Source organism: Danio rerio, chromosome 17 (genome assembly GCF_049306965.1).
Source record: "Danio rerio strain Tuebingen ecotype United States chromosome 17, GRCz12tu, whole genome shotgun sequence".
Taxonomy (NCBI): Eukaryota; Metazoa; Chordata; class Actinopteri; order Cypriniformes; family Danionidae; genus Danio; species Danio rerio.
The window spans coordinates 29,028,265-29,049,445 of NC_133192.1; the positions used below are offsets into that span (position 1 = coordinate 29,028,265).

Here is a 21,181-nt window from a genome sequence, read left to right on the forward strand (position 1 = left end):
ATTATATTATATTATATTATATTATATTATATTATATTATATTATATTATATTATATATATAAAAAAAACTGAGAAGCCTAGGCTACTTACGATTGGAACTTTATAAATGATTTCAGGCCCTGAACAGACACATACGAATGTTACTTTACTGATCTCAAGTTTGTTTTTAAAAATACAAAAGCGAGCTATAGTAAATCGATTATTGTTTTTCCACAATATTATTATACTACAATGATTTCTCATCTCCTATTTATTTAATGACGTTTGATGAACGACTAGAGGGCGCATGATGTTTCTATGGCGAGATGAACAATAACATCCGGGTTTCTTTTAACCCTACATAGCAACCGCAGCGCGTCCTCAGCCCTTGGCAACTCAAACAGACGAGCATTAATGCGACGCCATTGAGTTATTAGCAGGTGTCCTCGGTGGAGTTTTGTTTCTGTTTATCGGTATCGAACTTAAAATATTGTTTGGTTAGCAATGTGTACAAAAATGAGAACCTTTGAACCTTTGGCTAAAGGAGAACTGAAAACGCAGGGCTTTACAGTGATGTCCACAATGAAGAATTCGGTGGTGAGTGCATTTTAGGTTTGTTATTTCGGTTTATAAGTATTTGATTTACTTTTATTTAGTTAGAATAATCATAAAAACAGAACACTAACGTTACTCGTAGCGAACGCAGATCATAAACAGCAGAACTTTTTGCAGCAAAACATAATATCACTGCAAATGCAGATGTTGTTTTACTTTTATTTTGAACAGTAACTCGATTGCTACCGTTACGACAGTAAGATTAGTGGTTAGCGTTAATATTTTCTTATCTTTTTCTTAATAAGTCGTAAAGCCTTGACTGTCATGAAATGATTATGCAATTTATTTATTTAGTTCCCAAATTATATTTTTTAGCCTATTCATCACATAACCTACAAGTGTAGCAACAAGTGTACATTAGGCCTTTTAAACGTTCATTTCTTTTTGGAATTTTCAGTGTGACTACACTAACGTTATATCTGCATTATTTATACTACATAAAAATATAAAAACTATATATTATATAAAAATTGAGAATAGTGTATGTGAATTGTGGGCAGCACGGTGGATCAGTGGTTGGCACTGTCACCTCACAGCAAGAAAGCTGCTGGGTCAGTTGGCATTTCTGTGTGGAGTTTGCAACTTTGCATGTTCTCCCCATGTTAGCGAGGGTTTCCTCTGGGTGCTCCGGTTTCCCCCACAGTCTAAAGATAGTCTACAATACTGTAGGTGAATTGAATAAACTTAATCGGCTGTAGTGTATGAGTGTGTGAATGTGAGAGTCTCTGGGTATTCCCCAGCACTTGGTTGCTGCTGGTAGGGCATCATCTGTGTAAAACATATGCTGGAATAGTTGGCAGTTCATTCTGCTGTGGCGACCACTGAAGAATAAAGGTTAGCAAAATGAATAAATGAATATATGTGAATTATGTTGTGAATTTGTTTTTGCATGACAAGGAGGTGTGATCAAGCTTCTGTTTATGTTCGCTGATCAATATTTGTATGTGAATGAAAAGCAAAGCAAAATCGTTTCATCATTTTAAGTGTCTTTAAAAAACTTGAACAGTTAATGTGAATATATTTTTTTATCTGTTTTGCTTGAAATCTTTCAGCGGAGATAAGAGAAATCTCTAACAAAATTTCTTCATTTGTGTTCTGAAAATTAATGGAAGTTTTATGGCTTTGGAACGACATGGGGTGAGTTAATGGCATAAATGATTTCAAACTCCTTCTAACTTTCAACTGTAATGGTTACTTTTTTGATGTGAAGCTATCACAATTGATATATGCAACTGACAAATCTCAGGAGGGTGCAGCCTTCACAATGAGACACGATGAATATAAACCACCTACATGCTTCTAAAGACATCAGTAAACAACATATCGAATCATCTTGTTGACTTACATCTTTCATATATGTTAATGGCCTAGTAGAGAGCATTTTGCAGTAATGCTCTTCTGTTTTTAAAACTGCTAATGGTATTGTGTCTTGTTTAATGTGCTTGTGACTGAGTTAATGTCATACTGTATCACTTATTAAAACACTATTTTTTTATTTATTTCACAAACGGATTTAGACATTAAACCATTGACTTGGGATGTATGAATTACATTAAGTTGGAACATTAATCAAACTAATTAATAATTTATTCATGTATGATAATAATTTTTTATGATATGTAATATCTTGAACTTCTATTTTTAGTATAAAATGTGCAAAGATATGCATCAAGCAGACAATTTTATTTTTTGTTATGTGTGTAGTTTTTAAAGTCAGCACAATACTTAAGTTAAGTTTGTCCTTTTTCTCCTACCATGATTTAAATCAAATTTAAAACAAGAAATCAAATGTAGGGTGGTGCATGACCAATTGGATCATTGGAAGATGGGCATTGATAACAAATTGAGCAAGATTTGAATGGCAGTTTGTACCTAGTTGTGGAGAATCACCGCCAGTACTCGGAATGCTTTCAGATGCCCACTGTTGATGAGGATGAGAAAAAAATTTACAGACGGAATCTTGTAATGTAAAGTATCTGCTCACACTGTGCTATTTGAGCCACGAATTGGTCATCTGAGAGAAATCCTAACAGATTCCTATAATTCTGGGCTAAAATCTGTATTCTTTGATTGTTGGTATGACATGTTCAGCGTCAGCCACTTAATAGCTGTTGCAATCAAATTGTCTCTTTGATAAAAAGTTGGCAGTGTCAGTAGTCATACACTTTGCTGCAGTGTGACTTAAGGCATTACTGTGTGTTTGTCATGAGGTTACATTTCAGAACGCAGTATAGTGAATGTGTCATGGATAAATTACGTCAAATTCTGGGGTGAGTTTTCTAGTGTGTTCGTGTTTGGCAAATCTTGATTGTCCTCAGTCTGACATTATGACAACTGAGGCCTTACAGTGACATGGGAGTCATGTGTGTGCAGTCTGACAGGCTGCAATTGCAGTGTGAGCTGGGCTTTAGTTTGAACCACTGCCTCTCCCAAAGGGAGGGCAGAAACAAGACAAGCCCTGATAGCCTTATCCTAAAAGCATTCCATGTGACCAGAAGCAAAAAAAGTTTTTTTGAGGGGGAGGGAAGGTTAGGGTATTTGATTAATATAATGAGAGCAAAAAATATATATTTTTTACTAAATGATGAAGTGCACAGATACATTGTTTATAACAAGCACTATACATATAAAAATAAGTACATTTTATGGAGTCAATTTAGGGCCATATATTCTTGCAAAATAAAAGAAAGTTTTTCAAGCAAAAAATAAAGTATTGCACAAAAAACTCAAATCTCCAAAAATCACAAAGCAATTTTTAGTTTTTAGCTACATTTTTTTAAACTCTGCTTTATTTTTATTTGCAGTTCTTTTTTGTTTGCAAGTTGAATTTTTATTTCTCAAATCTTAATTTTCCCTTTGCAGTTCTTTCTTTTTGTTAGCTAAATGAATCTTTATTTCTCAAAAGGAAATTTTTGCTTTATGATTTTTGGATACTTGCATTTATTTATTTATTTATTTTTTTGCTCAATACCTTATATTTTGTTTGCAAAACTTGTATTTTGCAAGCATATATGGCCCTAGATTGACTCCATAACATTTTGATGTCATGCCGACTTTAATCTGAAAACAAAAAACAAAGAGGATATTTGCTATCTGTAACATTGTTGAGGATAGATTATGGATTTTGATAGATTAGATATGTAATAGACTAAGTGTTTTTTTCTCTTTATCTGCTTTTCTTTCTTTCTTTTTTTATCTTTTCTTTTCTTACTAGCATCTATAAAACAAACAAGTGTCACTTCAAAATGGAGTTTCTGCTTGCTTTACACATTTACTTCAACACAATGAGGATCCCATTTTTCAGCACTCTGCTGACAGTTACCCATCATTCTCATGCCCCACGACATCACCCCCATCAGTGCAGGCTGGGGTATAATTGCCTAAAATGGGCTCGTATTTTGATAGCGTCTACGAGTTGGCCAGAGATGAAGATGTATTAGATGCCTGTAACAACTATAAAAGCCCATCAGTTTAAACTGGCAGCTCTTATCGCACTGTTGAAAGATTGTTTTTTCTTATTTTTGATTCAATCTGTGCAGTAGTTGAGAGGCATTTTCAAACATAAGGATGGATTTAGAAAATGAATCTGCCATATTATGTAACTTATGTGCAGGCCTCAGATTTGTGTCAAACTAGAGGTGCATTTATTAAAGCCACACACCATGAAATGAGCTATTTCACAACATGGATTGTGTTCATTTATTCTTTGTTTTTAAATTCACAATTATTAACACATGCACAGACACACACATGTCCTTTTGCCCACAGTTACTTCACTAATGAGCCTGTTTAGCATCTGCATGTGACTAATTAATTACCCTCCTTAACTCGTGGCTAAACCCTCGCTCCTGAGTTTAAACTGACCTAAATTTCCCACATGTGCTAATTAAGGTTGTGATCTAGACTGTGGACCCTCACAGGAGATGATGAGTGTTGTTGAGGGCATGTCTCTTAATTTATGACTGTTCCTCATTATAGCCATCAACTCACATCAGTGACAACCAACTCACTGTTAAGTTTAATTTATAATTATTTCCTGGAGTCAAACATCTGTTTGTTTGCATGTTGTCCTGATGAAAAAAAAATATTTTGCTTGGACCAACCAGTTTTCCTCAGATTTCTAAATTATTATCAGGTATTGAATATTATATAGTGTGTTAATCTGTGATTAATTATTATTGAAATTAGCTGTTGAGCATCTGTTTTTTTTTTTGTACATGTCAGATAACCCATAGAACTTTCCAGTTTTATTGATGCTTTTATGAGATTAGTCTCGCTGTAATGAGTTAGAGTGGTGAAAAAGGTTAGATCCAAAATAGCAGCTTTATTTAAGAATCGCTATACAGGCAAGGTCAACACAGTGACAGACAGGAGCATGCAGGTAATCTAAAGAGTGGTCAATATCCCAGGCAAATAGTCGAGGCAGAAAGCAAAACAATGTAAATAATAAACAAACAAGGGTCAGAAACTTGACAAAGTTCTAATAACTTAGAACTGCTCATTAGAGTGAAAACAAAACTCAGAAACAATGTGTGTGAGGTGTGTATGTAGTCCATATCATTAGTCGTGAACAGCTTAAGCTGTGTGTGCATAATTGAGAGGTGGTGTGGGGCTTGTGTGTAAGTGAAGTGCATGATGGGATCTGTAGTTCAATTAAGTGGCAGATTTGTAGTTTGAGTGAATGACAAGGAGTGTTCTCCAGCTATCTGTGAAAGCTGGTGATCATAACAGCGCCCCCCTCCAGGAGCGGATTCCAGATGCTCCCTTAACAATCCAGGAGGAAGGTGGAATGGAGGCGGAACAGGGGGAGGAACAGAGAGCCAGGTCCATGCAGCGAAGGTAGGCCTGGAGCATGAAGCTGCCGAGGGCCTTGAGCATGAAGCTGTGGGAGGCTCTGCATCAGCAGGCATTAGCAGGTCAGAAACCCTAGTGGGTCAGGAGGCTCTGGGTCAAGAGGCACTGGCAGATCAAACAACCCAAGTTGATCAGGAGGCTCTTGGTCAGGAGGCACTAGCCGGTCAGATAACCACAGTGTGTCAGGAGGCTCTGGGTCTGGAGGCACCAGCAGATCAGACAATCCAAGTGGGTCAGGAGGCATTAGTGGTTCAGGCAGCTAAATTGACGGCAATGGCAACTTGGAGGTCAGGCGACAGCATCTATGGTTGCCACATCTGTAGCTCCGGAGGCAGCCATATACAGTAGGTCACTGCAGATGGCCTGGATCGTGGAGCTGTGGAGGGCCTGGAGCTTAGATATTTGGAGGACCAGGAGTGTAAAGCTGTGAAGGACCATTAGTAATTTACTTCTTTTTTTACATTAGAATAATAAAATTGTTGCAAAAAATAATTACATGACTTGTGGCCAGAAGTACTGTAATAATAAAATGCCCTTTCCATTTTTGTTTGCTTTACCCCTAAAATTTACAGAGCAGCGCAGATTTATAATTAAGCTGACTCATTTCTATAGCTTTTTTTTATTATTTAAATATGAACTATGGCTTTGATCAGTATAAAAATGTGTCTGCCCTTCATCTTGAGTTTTTAATGGGATCTATTATGCTTTTTATACTTTCAGCTTCATTTAGCGTGTAACATTGCAGTTTGAGCATGAAAAAGTTATGGAGAGTTATAAAGCATAATGTCTTCTTCAAGGCGAGGGATTCTCTATATCACTTAGCAACTGTTTTTAAAATTACTTAGTATTATTTTCCTCTCTATAGTCTGGGAACGAACACAATATATGTAAAACTGGAAAAAATCTAGGGGTGTCAAAATTAATTGTTTCTTTGTTGCATTGTGATGCAGAAGTGGGAAATTCTGTATTAGTTCTATAATAGATCACACTGGTTAAATAACTAGCACGACGGTGTCAATTTTAGCATAACTTGATTCCTAGAGTGCCGCAGCTCTGCACAGTTTTACTCCAATCCTAATCAAACACAGTTGATCCAACTAATCAAGATGTGAGCTGGAGGTGGTTGGAGCTAAACTATGCAGAGCTGTTGCCCTCCAGATTGAGACTGAGACCACTGAATTATAGCATATGCGCTATGTCACAGTTGCATACTATGATGGGGGAGGCGAGGCGCAAATGCAAGTAAATAAAATGTTCAAACTACTTTTTTTGCTGGGACAGTTTTTCACTGACGCTGAAGATACAGTAGAACCCTATATGATTGCTATGGAATTAAAGAAAATATAGCTACTCTAAAGCTCTCTCTCTCTTTCTCTCTCTCTCTCTCTCTCTCTCTCTCTCTCCCCCTCTTCTCTCTCTCTTCCACTGTACATCCTTTGACCTGGTGGCACATCCGCCCATCGGAGGATTTATCTCTTATAAATCCTCCGATGCCAATAAAGAAATTTGATACATGGAAATAGATGCAAATTACATACAAAAAAAAACAAGCTCATGGAATTACATGAGAGTTCTACATCTTGTATAAAACATACATTAAAAGCAAAAATGTTCTGCATTATGTGAATGCCCCCAAAATTACGACAGAATTTATTTATTTATTTTTTTTTTTGGTGAAAAAAACTATTCATACTATTATTTTTTTTTTAAATCTTGAATATAAATCTGTCCAAATAGAATGGCTGATTTAACCAGCTCAGTTCACTGAATGTGGGACATTGCAGAAATAACTTGCTGTCTTTTAATAGTGCGGGATTATCATCATCTGCGTATCGACACAGTCCTGCTTTCAAAGCTGCTAATCTACAGCATATTGACACAGCAGCCCACATACCCTACTGGCTGCATTAAACATTTAGAGGTGTGTGGCTCATTATGTGTGTTAGAGGTAGAAGAGTCAGAGTCTGATTCATCCAGCAGTCACATCCTCTCTCTGATGGCAAGCTCATCACTGGGAGGCGTTAATATCTCTTATACCTCTGTCTGTTTAGAAATGCAAGCCAGACGAAGGATCTGTTAAGTTCGTTACACAACAAAGTATGTCATAGAGTCTGTGGTACAGTATGTGCAGTTTTCAAAAAAATGGGAACGATGTACATGTACATCTTCTGTCAAACTCACAAACAGATCAGCTTTGAGCGTTGTCTTACTGATTACAGGATGTCTTTCATTACTGTTGGTGATTGCAACAGAAAGAGACAGAGAGAGACGGACTGGAATGTTTTTCTTTCATTTTGTATTCTTCTTTATATTTTGTCTGTATACGCTGTGTAAATGAATGACTGACTGCCAGGGAGTGTTTGCTTTTATGCTTGTTGTGAAAGGGAGGTTTTGGCACAGGAGTGATTTTTGATATTTGTGCATGTTGCATGGCATGAGGTTTACTGTACAGTCATGAGTGTGTTAAGATCTGTTGATCTCAAAGAGCAGAGTATAAATTTAAAACAGTAGCCTATATGTTTATTTCAAGAGCCTTGTTTGTTGATCTAGTGAAGGGATTCTCAACTACTAGGTTGTGACACGAAATTGGTCACAGATGTGTTCTGATAGGAAAAGAGGAACATTACTGCATTTGGAGTTCTAAAAGGAGGCATCTTTTGTTCTTTCCCCTTTTAGAGCTTGTGTTCTCCCATTTGAGATCTCCAGATTGATGTTGTATACAGTGTCAGGGTTGCAGACAGAAATGAAAACCAGGGCTAAAAAAAGTGCTATTAAATTAAACTTAAATTAAAAAAATCCATTATTTAATTTTTGCTGAGAAATAAATATTGTATGACATGCCATTATTAGGAAGAATGAAACTTCTGTCATATAAAAATTTTGTTTGTTAAGGCATTGGCCATTGTGAAGCAATGTATGTGGCTTCGCTCTTGGACACAGCCAGTGATTTCATTACTTTCTGCAGGTCATAAACAAAACCTCTCTCCACCAAGGGCCCTCCATAATCTAGCTACTTACATTCCTGGACATTTAGCATCGCTTCAACACACCGCTGACCAGAGATCTGTCTTTGAAACTATTAATATCTACCTCTCTCTCTTGTCCTTTCATGCGGTCACTGATGTATGGTCAGCCTGGGTGGTGAGCAGCATGATTTGCTGATAACAGCAAGGCCATTTGATACCTTTAAAGCTGTGAATCTTGAAGCACACAGGCTTATTATGCTGCCAGGTATTTGTGGCCATAGAAACTGAATCAATACAAGGCCTTGCATCACCTTCTTTTCTCCCATTTATCCTGCCACAGAGGATGAGAGGAAGAACATTTTATATTTTCACATGGAGGTCTTTACCTCCCTTTAGAGTGGGGAAACACATAGGCTTTTCCATGCCCTGGGGCAGGCGCAGGTCCATGTTATGGATGAAATGCATTTCTGGGAGACAGAAGGGAAAGAAATATAGTGAAAATCTCTAAAGGGCACAAGTAGATGTTCGTACACATTCATTCATTCAAGTTGGAGAGGTCAGCCTACTTATAAGCAATCTGACATCTGTTTGAATCCCATCCATCCATCCATCCCTCTACCTTCATCCATCCATCCATCCATCCCTCTCCCTCCACCCATTCATCCATCCCTCTCCCTTCTACTATCCATCCATCCCTCTCCCTTCACCCAACCATTCAACCATCCATCCATCCCTCTCCCTTCACCCATCCACCCATCCCTCTTCCTTTACTCATCCATCCATCCATCCATCCATCCATCCATCCATCCATCCATCCATCCATTTATCTTCTTTCACCCATCCATCTAATTTTACCCATCCACCCATCCATCCATCCATCCATCCATCCATCCATCCATCCATCCATCCATCCATCCATCTCTCTCTCTCTCCCTTCACCCATTCATCCATCCCTTTCCTTTCACCCATGCATCCATCCATCCATCCATCCATCCATCCATCTTTCTCCCTTCATTCATCCATCCATCCATCCATCCATCCATAATTTCAAATAAAACACGAAGACAGGGTGGGGCATATAGTAGCTCCTCCCCTTTAGCAAAACAGCCAATAGCATTTATTTTTAGTGAGAGTGGCTGAGATCAAGGGCATCAAAAGAAAAGCAAATGATATGCATATTGAAGGTATTGGACATGTGAGTGAGATACTATGGAACATTTGATGGTTCAGAAGATTTTGTGTTGATCCATTTAAGTTGAAGTGACTGCAAGTGACTTAAAATGTGTGTTTCCATCCACATATCCATTCATCCATCTGTAAACCTGTCTCTCTCCATCTATCCCTCTTTTAATCTGTCTGTCGACCTCCATCATCCATCTATTCATCCATCCCTTAAACTGTCTTTCTCCCCACCCATCTGTCATCATTAAATTTTTAAGTCCGTCTATGTCCATCCATCCAGCTCTAAGCCTGTCTGTCTCCATCCATTCCTCACTTAACCTGTCTGTCTGTCGACTTCCATCCATCGGTCCATCCTTCTGCCCATCCGTCTTTCCATCTGCAAACTTGTCTGTTTCCATCCCACCATTCACCCACCCAGCCTTTACCATACAATCTGCTTGTCATGGAGAAATGGATGTGGGAGACAGAGTGTGAGTGTCAGTCACAGGCTCTATTGATTAAATACACTCACTACTCTGAAGGTCTTTGACTGAACACAGCATCTGGAAATGTTATTGCCTGCATAATTTTTCACCTTTCTCCCCTTTCCCTGGGTGCTTTTCTTGCGCATTTCACATTTCAAAAAGCAACATGAAACTGTGGATTAGGACTTTAGAGGCTGCATATGCACGCTAACTTCTAAATGCTTTCTCTCTTTAAAATTAGATAGCTGTGGATTCCTCTGTGCTTTGTAGTTTATCTCCAAAAGTGCCTTATTGTGAAAAAGCTGCTTTAAAGATAAATGGATACTGGGCAGAACTCTGAAGGATGTTTGCATGTGTCACTCTCGGGCTCTATGTGACCTTTTCTTTGGTGAAAAAAAGTGGAATTCTGGATGATGGTTGGCATCTTAAATTAAGTTCTCTTTAAAATGTAGACTATATTTAACCATATCGTTCAGAATGTAATGGCTATAGTGTGATTTTATGCAAGCTAGCTTTATTACATGATATAGCTTTACACTTCTAAAGCATTTTTAAAGTTCTGTGAAATTCTGCCACTCCATATTAAAGGGTCACAAAACACCAAAAACACATTTTTTGAGATGTTGACAAATACATGTCTATGTCTCATGTTGCTAAAAACACTATTAGGACATATATATTTTAATAAATAAGTGAAAATTGGTTGTTTTTGCATTATTTTTTAGCAAATTCATTCCTCCGGTTTGAAAATAAATTTTGAAGCTGCGTCACAGCCATGAGATCATTGTGTACATTTCAGCGTGGAGATTGCATGTCTATTCCGGCTAGTACAATGGGAAGTCATTTGAGTTTTCAGCATTAATTCATAAGAAAGACTTGGCTTAAACTAATCAGCACACTCTATTTTAAATGAGATGCAACTTCATTAATGTGCATGATATAGCTTCAAAAACTGTTTTTACCTGTCACAGTGTTCGGACAGCAGAGAGATGCCATGTTGTGTTGCTAACAGTATTTAAAACAAGTGGAAGAAGAGGAATTGTTTGGAGACATGGATCGTCAGTGTTGTTTATAAATTTGCCACAACAAAGGTTTTGTTTCTATATCCCTGCTATGAGAGCCCAGCTTGCATATGAACCCACATTTGTGGATTACAGTGGTCCGCTAACACGCAACAAAAATATGTTCATAAGAAACATTTTTTACCCGAGAGCTTTGCGCATCTGGAAAGTGTGAAATGTGGATTTGTCACTCGTCTTTAAAAAAAAAAAAAAGACACAGTTTCAGTTGGTATCGATTGTCCTGTCTCTACAGATTTTGTAAGTGTGCAATTAGCATTCGTTGTTTATGTTTATTCAGATGACAAAGTTACTTAGCATCATCAGCAGTACTTTTTTATTTTTTAAAGGTGCTGTATGTAAGTTTTTGACTCTTCTAAAGCTTAAAAATAGCATAATATGTTTGCAGAGTTTATTTTGTTTTCAAGATATGTAGTAAACTATATGCTGCTGCTTTCAGTATATGAAAATAAATGTAATTTAAAATGACATTCAAACTCACATTGTTAGCACAGTATTAACACTGAATAAAGCACATGAGGCGTACCTGAGATGATCATTCAGTTTTCTGTTGTTCACTTGTGAGTTTCTAATATATCTATTTGAGGTGTTGGTTAGGAAAAAAACTGCTTTTAGTATGGAAAATATTCCTTCTATTGCGTGCCGTTGCTTTTATTTCGAACATGGTTTAAATTCCATGCTCCTGTCCTCAATCTGGCAACCTGCACTTGCATTTGTTTTGATCCAGGAGTGCAATGCCTAATTTAACCACTGGGTGTCAAACTTACATACTGCACTTTTAAAGACATACCTTAGTCAAAATTATTTAGTTAATAGTTTACAGTAATATCACCACAATATTATGGACTAAAAGATCCACTGTAAATGCTGCTCTCTGAATGTAAACACGTAAACTCCTTAATCAAACTATTACCGTTGTGTAGGATTTTCACCGTGTATGATTATCGTGGCATTTTGTGACAGGATAGTCTATACACAGACATGGCTATTTGGCGCTAATCTCTGCACCTACCAAGTCTCTGCATCTACAGAGAAATGCATTCGGTGTCGAATTCCATTTAAACAACACTCTTCCAGCAGTTTCTTGCATCCAATATATTTTTGTGTTATGGGGGGCATGCATGAATTGTTACTGAAATGTTCATAGCCCTTTAATATGTTTTTTTTCTGCAGAACACAAGGGTACACATTTCTATAAACATTGCCCTTTCCTATCCAATGGTTGAAAAAAAGAATTGGATGGTTGATGTCTTACAATACCCTCAACAACTATGAAGAAGAAACCTAAGGTCAACATGAAAAAGAAATTAATATATGGCTGATTCCAGCGTTATGGATGTGACATTTGCAGTAAAAATTCAAAACATAAATTCGCAGAGAAAGTATACGTTAACATTATATTGAAGCATCTGTTTATATTTTCCAAAACAACTAACCACAGAGTTATGGGATCAAAAAAATTCAATCTGTGAACATTTTTATACTTTAAATGAGGAAAATAAACAAGCGTTATGGATGTGACAAAAAAAGTCAGCGAGTTTACAGTATACAACATATTTCGCAAAAATTCTGTGAATTAAACTGCACAACCTAAAATAAATAATGCTCAACAAAAGGATAAGAGTTGGCTCTTTATAGAACAAAACTAATTGATTTTATTTTATTTTGACATTTTTGCATTTTTGAGGGAAAAGCTTTGTTATGGATGTGACACTTTTTCGTTATGGATGTGACAGATGTGAAATTGACATTTGTTTGACTTTGGTAAATCAAATATAATAGTTTGAAAACATTGACAAAGACATTTTTAAGTATTTTTAAAGTACTGTAAAACACTTGTCTGAGCAAAAAATGTAGAAACGGTTTCGCTATTTTGGTGAAAACATTTTTCTTTTCATGGCAAGGTTGACATTTTCATGGAATTGCTCATATCTATTCTACAAATACATTTCATTGATCTGATTGCATCACTGTATCATTATTTCAACAGGTTTGGACATTGTGTCAACTTGCTCAACAAAACACTTAGCATTTTTGTGAGCAGTTTATTTACAGAAAACAGATATCAGGGCTTAAAAATGTAAATGGCATGCATAATACAGCGTTTTTTTTTTTTTTTTTTGCTTATTCATGAGGAACATTTTGACATATATTTTCAGTTTTAGTATGTCATTGTCCTGTAAACACCATCAGTGAGAGTCATGGTGATGCCCAAGATTATGCCGATATGAGTGACAGCAACACAGAAAGGAAATGGTGAAAGGTAAAGCATGACTCAGATAAAGCTAGATAGCATCTGTGACCCATGATTGGGGTTCGATTCTATGTCTTTATGGACAGCAGGCTTAGGAATGTATGATTGGATGCGTTTGTCAATAGTGGTTAGGGTGAGGCAGACAAAAGACAATCGATACGTAACATATGCTAGCTGTTCTGGAGATAAGACGACTTACAGCTGTTTGGCAAGAAGGGAAAACATCAATATCACCTATTCAGGAAAAAATGTAGAAAATAAATTCTCAGTTGAAAAAAAAATTAAATGAACCAATTTTTTTTAGTTTCAAAAGCAAATGGGTTCCTGGAAAGGCAAATATATATTGGAAGGAAAACCAGGAGTCAAAGGTTAATAAAACATTAATGTGCAGATGGAAATGCAGAAAAAAATGCAGAATGCAACAGAGATGAACCTGTTGCCGGAGATGAATATGCAAGGATTTATCAGACGGTGAAATCGTTTTATTAAGACAGACATTGCCCTTGGATCTGGCTCAGGGTCACAGCCAGGATGAACCTGGTGTCGTGGACTATTATTCAGCTCAAGGCTTTGTGACTGCCCACATCATGAGGAGACATGGTTGGAAAGAAATCAATACACTCTGGAAAAGTCACATCATGCCAATATGCTGTACAATGTCATGTATTTGACATTCTTCTTTAAAAATCCATAAGAAGTACATTTCCTTTATCCTGACCTGGATGTTTATAATGGCTGTTGTTAGCCCTGAACAAATTAGATCAAGGGAAAAAAAGATTGGTTAACAGAATAACAAAAGGATGAAATGTGATGCATTGTGATTACACCTGCTAAGCTTGTTTTTCTTCTTTATTCTACGCTTATTTATCTAAATTGACTTACGGTACACTTATTACAGAGACAGTCCTTGTGGATCAACCTCAGGTTAAGTGCCTTGCTCTAGGGTGTGCTGGCTCATGAATTGCCTTTGTGGGTTCAGACTCTTTGGTTTCTAGCCAATTGTAACAGCTGCTACCAACTCTGTGTTTTGCAAGCAGATACGAAGAGGCAAATTTTGAATAGGGACAGATCACTTATGACTGTGATTACAAAAAACGTGTTTTTAAAACTTAGTTCTACTTAATATTCCTTATAGTCCTTTGTTATCAGTTTTTTTTATCTCCTGTTCCAGCACATGTCAAATGTGTTCTATTGGTTGGAAATTTGATGACTGTGGGCCTGAGGTCATTAGGTGTCTTGCTCAAGGGCACCTCAGCTGGGTATCAAAGATGGAGAGAGTGCAGTTCATTCACTCCCCCTTCTTCAGTTCCTGCCGGGTTCAGCAACCTTTCAATTACAAGTCCAACTCCATAACCATTAGGCCACAACTGCCCCTAAATTACTGTATGCCCCTTTGATTATAGTGTTTCACCTTAATGTTTAAGAAACCAGTTTGAGATCATTGTAGCTTGGTGTCTTGGCATGTTATTGATTAGACTTAACAAGTTGCCATAAAGTGATGGACATTGTCAGCAGCAAGACTCTGGGATTTAAATGATGCTCAGTTGGTACTGAGGGGCTCAAAGTGTTATTGCTGATCAAAGCCAAAAAAAATCTAGACATTTCAGGCCAGGAAACCCATTTCCAATCATTTATTGTTCAAATTAGTTGATCCTCTGTGAATTTTAACCATTAAAATCTGGTATCATTGGTGTGCTCTTTTGCTGTTGTAGCTCATCTGCTCCAAGGTTTGATGTCTTCAGAGATGCTCTTCTGCAGGACATAGTCATAATATTACAAAATTGATTAATATTATAAAGAGGTTTGCAGACATTGCACAAAGTTGCACATAAGATTTGGTCAGTTACCCATATGTGCAGCCATACTAGCAACCCTGGAATGCAAACAGAAGTATGGATTGAATGGCTGATGTACAGAACTAATGAAAATACTGCTCTGTCTGGAAGCTGCTAAATCATAACAGAAAAGGGAGACAGGATGCAAAGTTTTGACAAACTTTGATTTTAATAGGTGGGAAAAAAATATGTATGAGCAGTGTTAACTAGTACAAGATACTAGCCTAATAATCAGCTTATTTAAACAGAAATTATAAGAACAAACACAAATATTGACAACATTCATACCCTAAAATTCCTGGCCCATTCCCTCTTTTGCCGAAGACAAGCATACTATTCAAAATCTGTTAAGGACTTTTTCTTCCTTTTTTCTTTCTGCAGATGCAAAGCAGTATAAAAATATAAACTATATTATAACCATATTATTAGCTCTAATTTGATTCGAAGTTGAAACTATTCTGATTTTATAAACATTAAGATCATGATTTTCCAAAAGAAATTTGGGAAACAGTAATTTACAATGTGTCATAAGTAAATGTGACTTGACAAAATGTGCCAAAGGCTTTAGTTAGTTAGTCCTTTTTGTTAGTGTATTAGTTTTTAAATAAATTATTTTGTCATTCTTTTTTTTGTGAGCAGGTACTTCTTCCAGTGTCTCCAGAGAAAACACCCCTGATGTGTTAATCACGACTGGTGGCTCTAAAACAATTGCATATACACTGGATTTGATGATTAGGCTTTTTTATATGGTAGTCCTCAGCAATTAATCGTTCTGATTACTCAAGCAAAAACCACACATCAGCAGTTCATTGGAATTAACAATAGAGCATTTAGGTAGCTAAATGAAACAATGAACAGACTTGTTAACTCTTTTAATGACGTGAAACAATTGTCTAAAGAATGTAATCATCTCTTCTTGTAATTACTGATGACCAGATTGTGGTGACAAATTCATATTCAAACATGAAAAAAGGCTGAACTACTGTAATTGCATGTCAGCTTCTGAGTTTATACACCTGAATGTCAAAAAGAAGTCACTTCTCAAGTTTTAATTACACAATCCTTTTCATATTTTATACTGAGCACAGTGAATGTACTGTAAATGAAATCCCCCTCAGTTTCTTTATGTTCCCAGCATGAGTTTCTAGGTGTGTTTGCATGTTGAAAATGTGCCTGCTGTTTTATTGTGCCATCTTTGTGCAAACTAGGCAGCAGTTTTCTGTGTTAATGTCACCCATAAATTCATACATGAATAATAATTTTGTTTTGTGTCATTTGATGAAGTTCACACGTATACCGGTTGGCAACCAAGCGCCTGCTATCAAGCTTAAAATCGACAGTGGAATAATTTCTTAGTGTTTGTCAGCCAAAAGACGCAGTATCTTGTCATCTCTTCTGAATGTGACAAACGTTATGAGCTTATTATGATGATAAACGCAGCTCTGGTTTAATAATCTCATGGCATTCCGATATAAGAACATTTTCTTCTAAAGAAGCTACTGTAGATGCATAACAGGAAATATGAATAACTGCATCTCTAATTTTCTCATTTAAAATGTCTAGATAGTGGCATGGATCTCTAAGTCTGCTTCTTGACAGCAAATACTGCAGCAACAATCTAAGCAGAGCTGCTGGACAACCTTTTAAAAAAATCATTGAGATTATACACATCTGGATAGATTCACTCTTAAAGGTGTCCTGCTGCTAAATAGAATCCAGTGCGTGTCTGTTGGTTAATGGTCATGGCTGTTATTCTTTGTAGTGCTGTTAAATTGGTCTGTCCAGAATAGATGGACGTCTGATTACTGATCATTGCAGTAAATGTATGTGTGACAAGACTGATCAATGTGCTTGATTCATTGAGCTGGCTAAGCAAAACCCAGCAGTGACCAGAAGTGAGTGTGGGTGTGCGTGTGTGTGCCTCTGTGTAGGACACAAAGAGCTAGATGCAGTCTTTAGTCACATAATATATTTGCTTGTATACAGTAGTATCATACATAAACAAATTGTCACCTTAGATTTCTAAGGTTCTATCTGACATTTTTTGTCAAAATTAAGTTATTCACATATTCTTAATTCACATATTCTGATCTTTTTTTATAAGTTGTTTACATTTTAAGACTTTTCATTTAAAAAACAAAAAAGGTTTTATCTACAATGTCAAACTCTATCTTAGCTCTATAAGATTCTTTCTGTGAGCCAATCAGCATTTTGAATGCAAGCATGTGAACCAATCTACACTGCTACACTGACAGCAGAAAAACCACAAAGAAAGACAAAATCTGAGGCGACTAAATTATGCCGTGTCACACAGAATTTAGAAGAAACCTGAAACTGAAAAGAGGTGTTTAAAAGTGATGACTTAGAAGCATTTTTTGACATTGAGATGAAATGTTACATTTTACATTTTTGAAAAAAAAAAACAGTTATTAAAAAATGTAATATAGTAAATGTGAAATATTTGTATTTGTGTATATATAGTCAGTGAAACATTTTTTATTGTTTATTAAACCTATTTGCTAATTGTCTGTTTTCTTTTAAAGTTTTCAAATTTGATATAAAGTCTTTATTTCATGGGGCATATAATGCAACAAAATAATATTCAATAGTTCATATAAAGCATAAAATTTGACAAATACTGTTATATTAATTACTTACAAATTAATAGCTGCACTGAATAAAATATTTGCTTTCAGCCTTGTATTCTTAATTTGAAAAAAAAAAATATTCCTCCTAAAACATTAATTGTTACAGAAAGCAAAACATTTACTTTTTCAAGCATGAACGTATTGCTACAACACCAATGTTTTTCTTTTTGTAAAAGAAAGATTTCTTGTATTTCTTGATAAGTAATGCTTCAATTAATGATCTAGCAGGTTCTATCTTAGCCCTGTTTTTTTTTTTTTTTTACCACAACTTGCAAATGTAAGAGAATTTTGATAATTTACATTTAGAGTACATTTAGGGTCTCTGTCATGTCAATGCAGGAAAGAGAACTGTTACACACATAGTTTTTGCTATATGGAATGCAAAAACTTTAAAGCTCAAGATCTCAAAATTATTCAGAACGCAGATAGAACCTTACAATTCCAAGGTGATGAAATATCCACTAATTCATTTAATCTTATTCATCCACTATACTACATTCAAAGAAATGCGGAAACTGATTTTTATTAACACATTTTTATTTTCGTTTTACTTGCATGCTGCTGAGGGTGAAGTTTACATTAATATGTGAAATTACATTCATTTACATTTCAATAAAAATTGAGATCTCTACAGGTCAGCTTGAATTCAAAAACTCAAGGTCCGAGTCTGCAATTTAAAATAAATGTTATTTTTTCAAATGGAATCGATTAGACCCATAATGTTAATGGAAATATTACACTCATGCTGTACATTCAATTATGAGGTTAGAGTGATCATCATTGAGTGATGAGTGATTGACATTTCAGCATTTTAGTGCATTCTTGTTTTCATTCTTGGGAAATGCATGTAACATTGTGTTTAAGTGTGCCAAATTATTAGTTTCTAAAATGTTTCAGCATACCAAATATGTTTTAATATGGTGTGTATTTACTTACTGTAAGTGAGACAATTGTGATGCTAATCAACAAGAGAAAGTACCAATAAATGGTCCGTACACCATACCAATCAAGCATTACAACTGTTTATTGGTGGGACATACAGCTGATATCAGTAATGATTATACTAATAATAACAATGATATTTAAAAGCCATATTCAATAATGAGTAATAAAAGTGCATAGAAGGCTTATCACAAGAAATAAAACAAGTGTATAGAAGACAGATTAGGAATGAATAAAACAATGTTAAGCAAGACGACTTATTCTCTCAGAGATGTGCCACCATCTTCCTCTCCAAAGACTGGGGAGCCCATTGCAGTCACATTGGAGGACCAACACATACAGTCGAAGTCAGTAATATTAGCCCCCTTTGAATTTTGAATTATTTTTTAAATATTTCCAAGTGATGTTTAAGAGAGCAAGGGAAGTTTTATAGTGTGTCTGATAATATTTTGTCTTTTGGAGAAAGTGTTATTTATTTATTTCAGCTAGAATAAAAGCAGTTTTAAATTTTTTTAAAAGCTATTTTAAGGACAAAATTATGAGCCCCTTTAAGCTATATTTTCTACAGAACAAGCAACCTTTAAACAATAACTTGCCTAATTACCCTAACCTGCCTAGTTAACCTAATTAACCTAGTTTAAGTGACCTTTAAATGTCACTTTAAGCTGTATAGAAGTGTCTTGAAAAATATCTAGTCAAATATTATGTGCTGTCATCATAGCAAAGATAAAATAAATCAGTTATTTGAAATGAGTTAATAAAACTATTATATTTAGAAATGTGTTGAAAAAATTTCTTTGTTAAACAGAAAAAAATAATCAGGGGGGCTTAAAAATTCAAGGCGGCTAAAAATTGTGACTTCAACTGTATCTTGCGATGTGACAATTGCGGAAGGGCAAAATGCGATATTGATGCTCAAACGATATATTGTGCAGCCCTTGTGCAGATGCTATTTTTAAACATTTTTTGAATCTAAAGATGAGGTACACAGGGTTGAACAGTGGTAGCAAATCTGTTATTTATTAGGCTATCGATTTAATTTTCATTTAGCTTTATTTTTTAAATCCAGTGGTCAGAAAGCCACATTCAACAATATAAAGCATAAGTAAATAAATAAGTGAAATGAATATACTGTATCTTTGCCGACTGCAGGGTTGAAGGCTTTGCACACATCAATATTATTGGGTCTGTCTCGGGTCAGATTTTATTTTAAAAAATGATTTATGCCCTTCAGGTTCAGATAAGATGTTATTCAGATTGATCCAAGTCTAAAAGCTTATTATCATTTTAGATAACAGATAAAAATATTTCTACATTTAAAATATCTAGGCCAATTATATTGTTTATAGCATTATATTTCACTGCTGGTGGTGGTTAACTTATGGACAAAAACAAACTTTATTTTGTTGCCATTTTTTAATTGCTCTTTTCTCATGCAATTGTTTGGATTTAAACTCTAAAAAACATCTTCACTCCCTCAAGTTTTTGTGCTGTAACTGAGTGAAGGTGATGCTTTTATAGGATTATAAGATTATAGAGGAGAGTTTTACTGGGAAAGCTGAAAAATGCAGATGAGGGTTGTTAAAGGAGGATATTTTCACTGTGATTTTGCTTTCTTGTATTTGTGAGCTCTGGAAGTGCTTGAGATCTGTATGTACTGTAAGATCAACTATAGTGTGGCTCTAAGATGTGTTGTTGTACAGTTGCCTTACTGAACCTAGCCGGAGTCGAAATTCATTTATTCGACGTCTGTCTTGTATCAGAGCTATAAGGTTTATAGAAAATCAGTTTTGTGTACCTCTTTTCATCCTTCTATCTCTGACTTTTTCATCATTGAATACTTGATGTTTGTTTCATCCCTCAATCTATTTTGTTCTCCACAGTGAGCGTAGCATGTTTGCATATGTGTTGTCATTTGTCATCAGAATCAGGAGTTACTACTCATACAACAACACTGAAATTCAGCAGGCTATCAGTGTTAAATCAACCTCCAAACCCATTTTCAGGCTCCATTACTCCTGAATTCATTTTTTTCTTACTTGCACTTTTCATATAGAGAAGAAAAGAGAAGAAAATCTCAGAAGTCTAATCTTACTATTACAGATTTGGTAAAAGGCTACATTAGTTTAGAACAGTTTTAGACTTGTTCCAAATCAGACTTTATTTGTTCTGTTGATCAAAATATCAAAGAAGATATTTTGAAGAATGTTGAAAAACTGTAACAATTAACTTTCATAGTGTTTGTTTGTTCTATTACTATGGATATTAGTGGTTACAGGTTTCCAACATTTTTAAAAATATATCTTCTTTTTTTTGTTCAACAGAACAAAATAATAATAATAATAATAAATAAATAAATAAA

The 21,181-nt window shown here is 35.6% G+C and overlaps 1 protein-coding gene across 3 annotated transcripts in view; it reads left to right on the forward strand.

The window, feature by feature from the left end:
• The first annotated feature begins 341 nt into the window (after positions 1 to 341).
• pacrg (PARK2 co-regulated) overlaps positions 342 to 21,181 on the forward strand; it is a 160,611-nt gene continuing 139,771 nt past the window's right edge. For 2 of the 3 annotated variants that reach the window (XR_012392704.1, XM_068214400.2), the window contains exon 1: positions 373 to 577. Coding sequence is in view for 2 of the 3 variants with exons in the window: in XM_068214400.2 (XP_068070501.1) it covers positions 485 to 577 (93 nt within the window). In the remaining variant the exon portion in view is untranslated. 3 annotated transcript variants of the gene reach the window in all.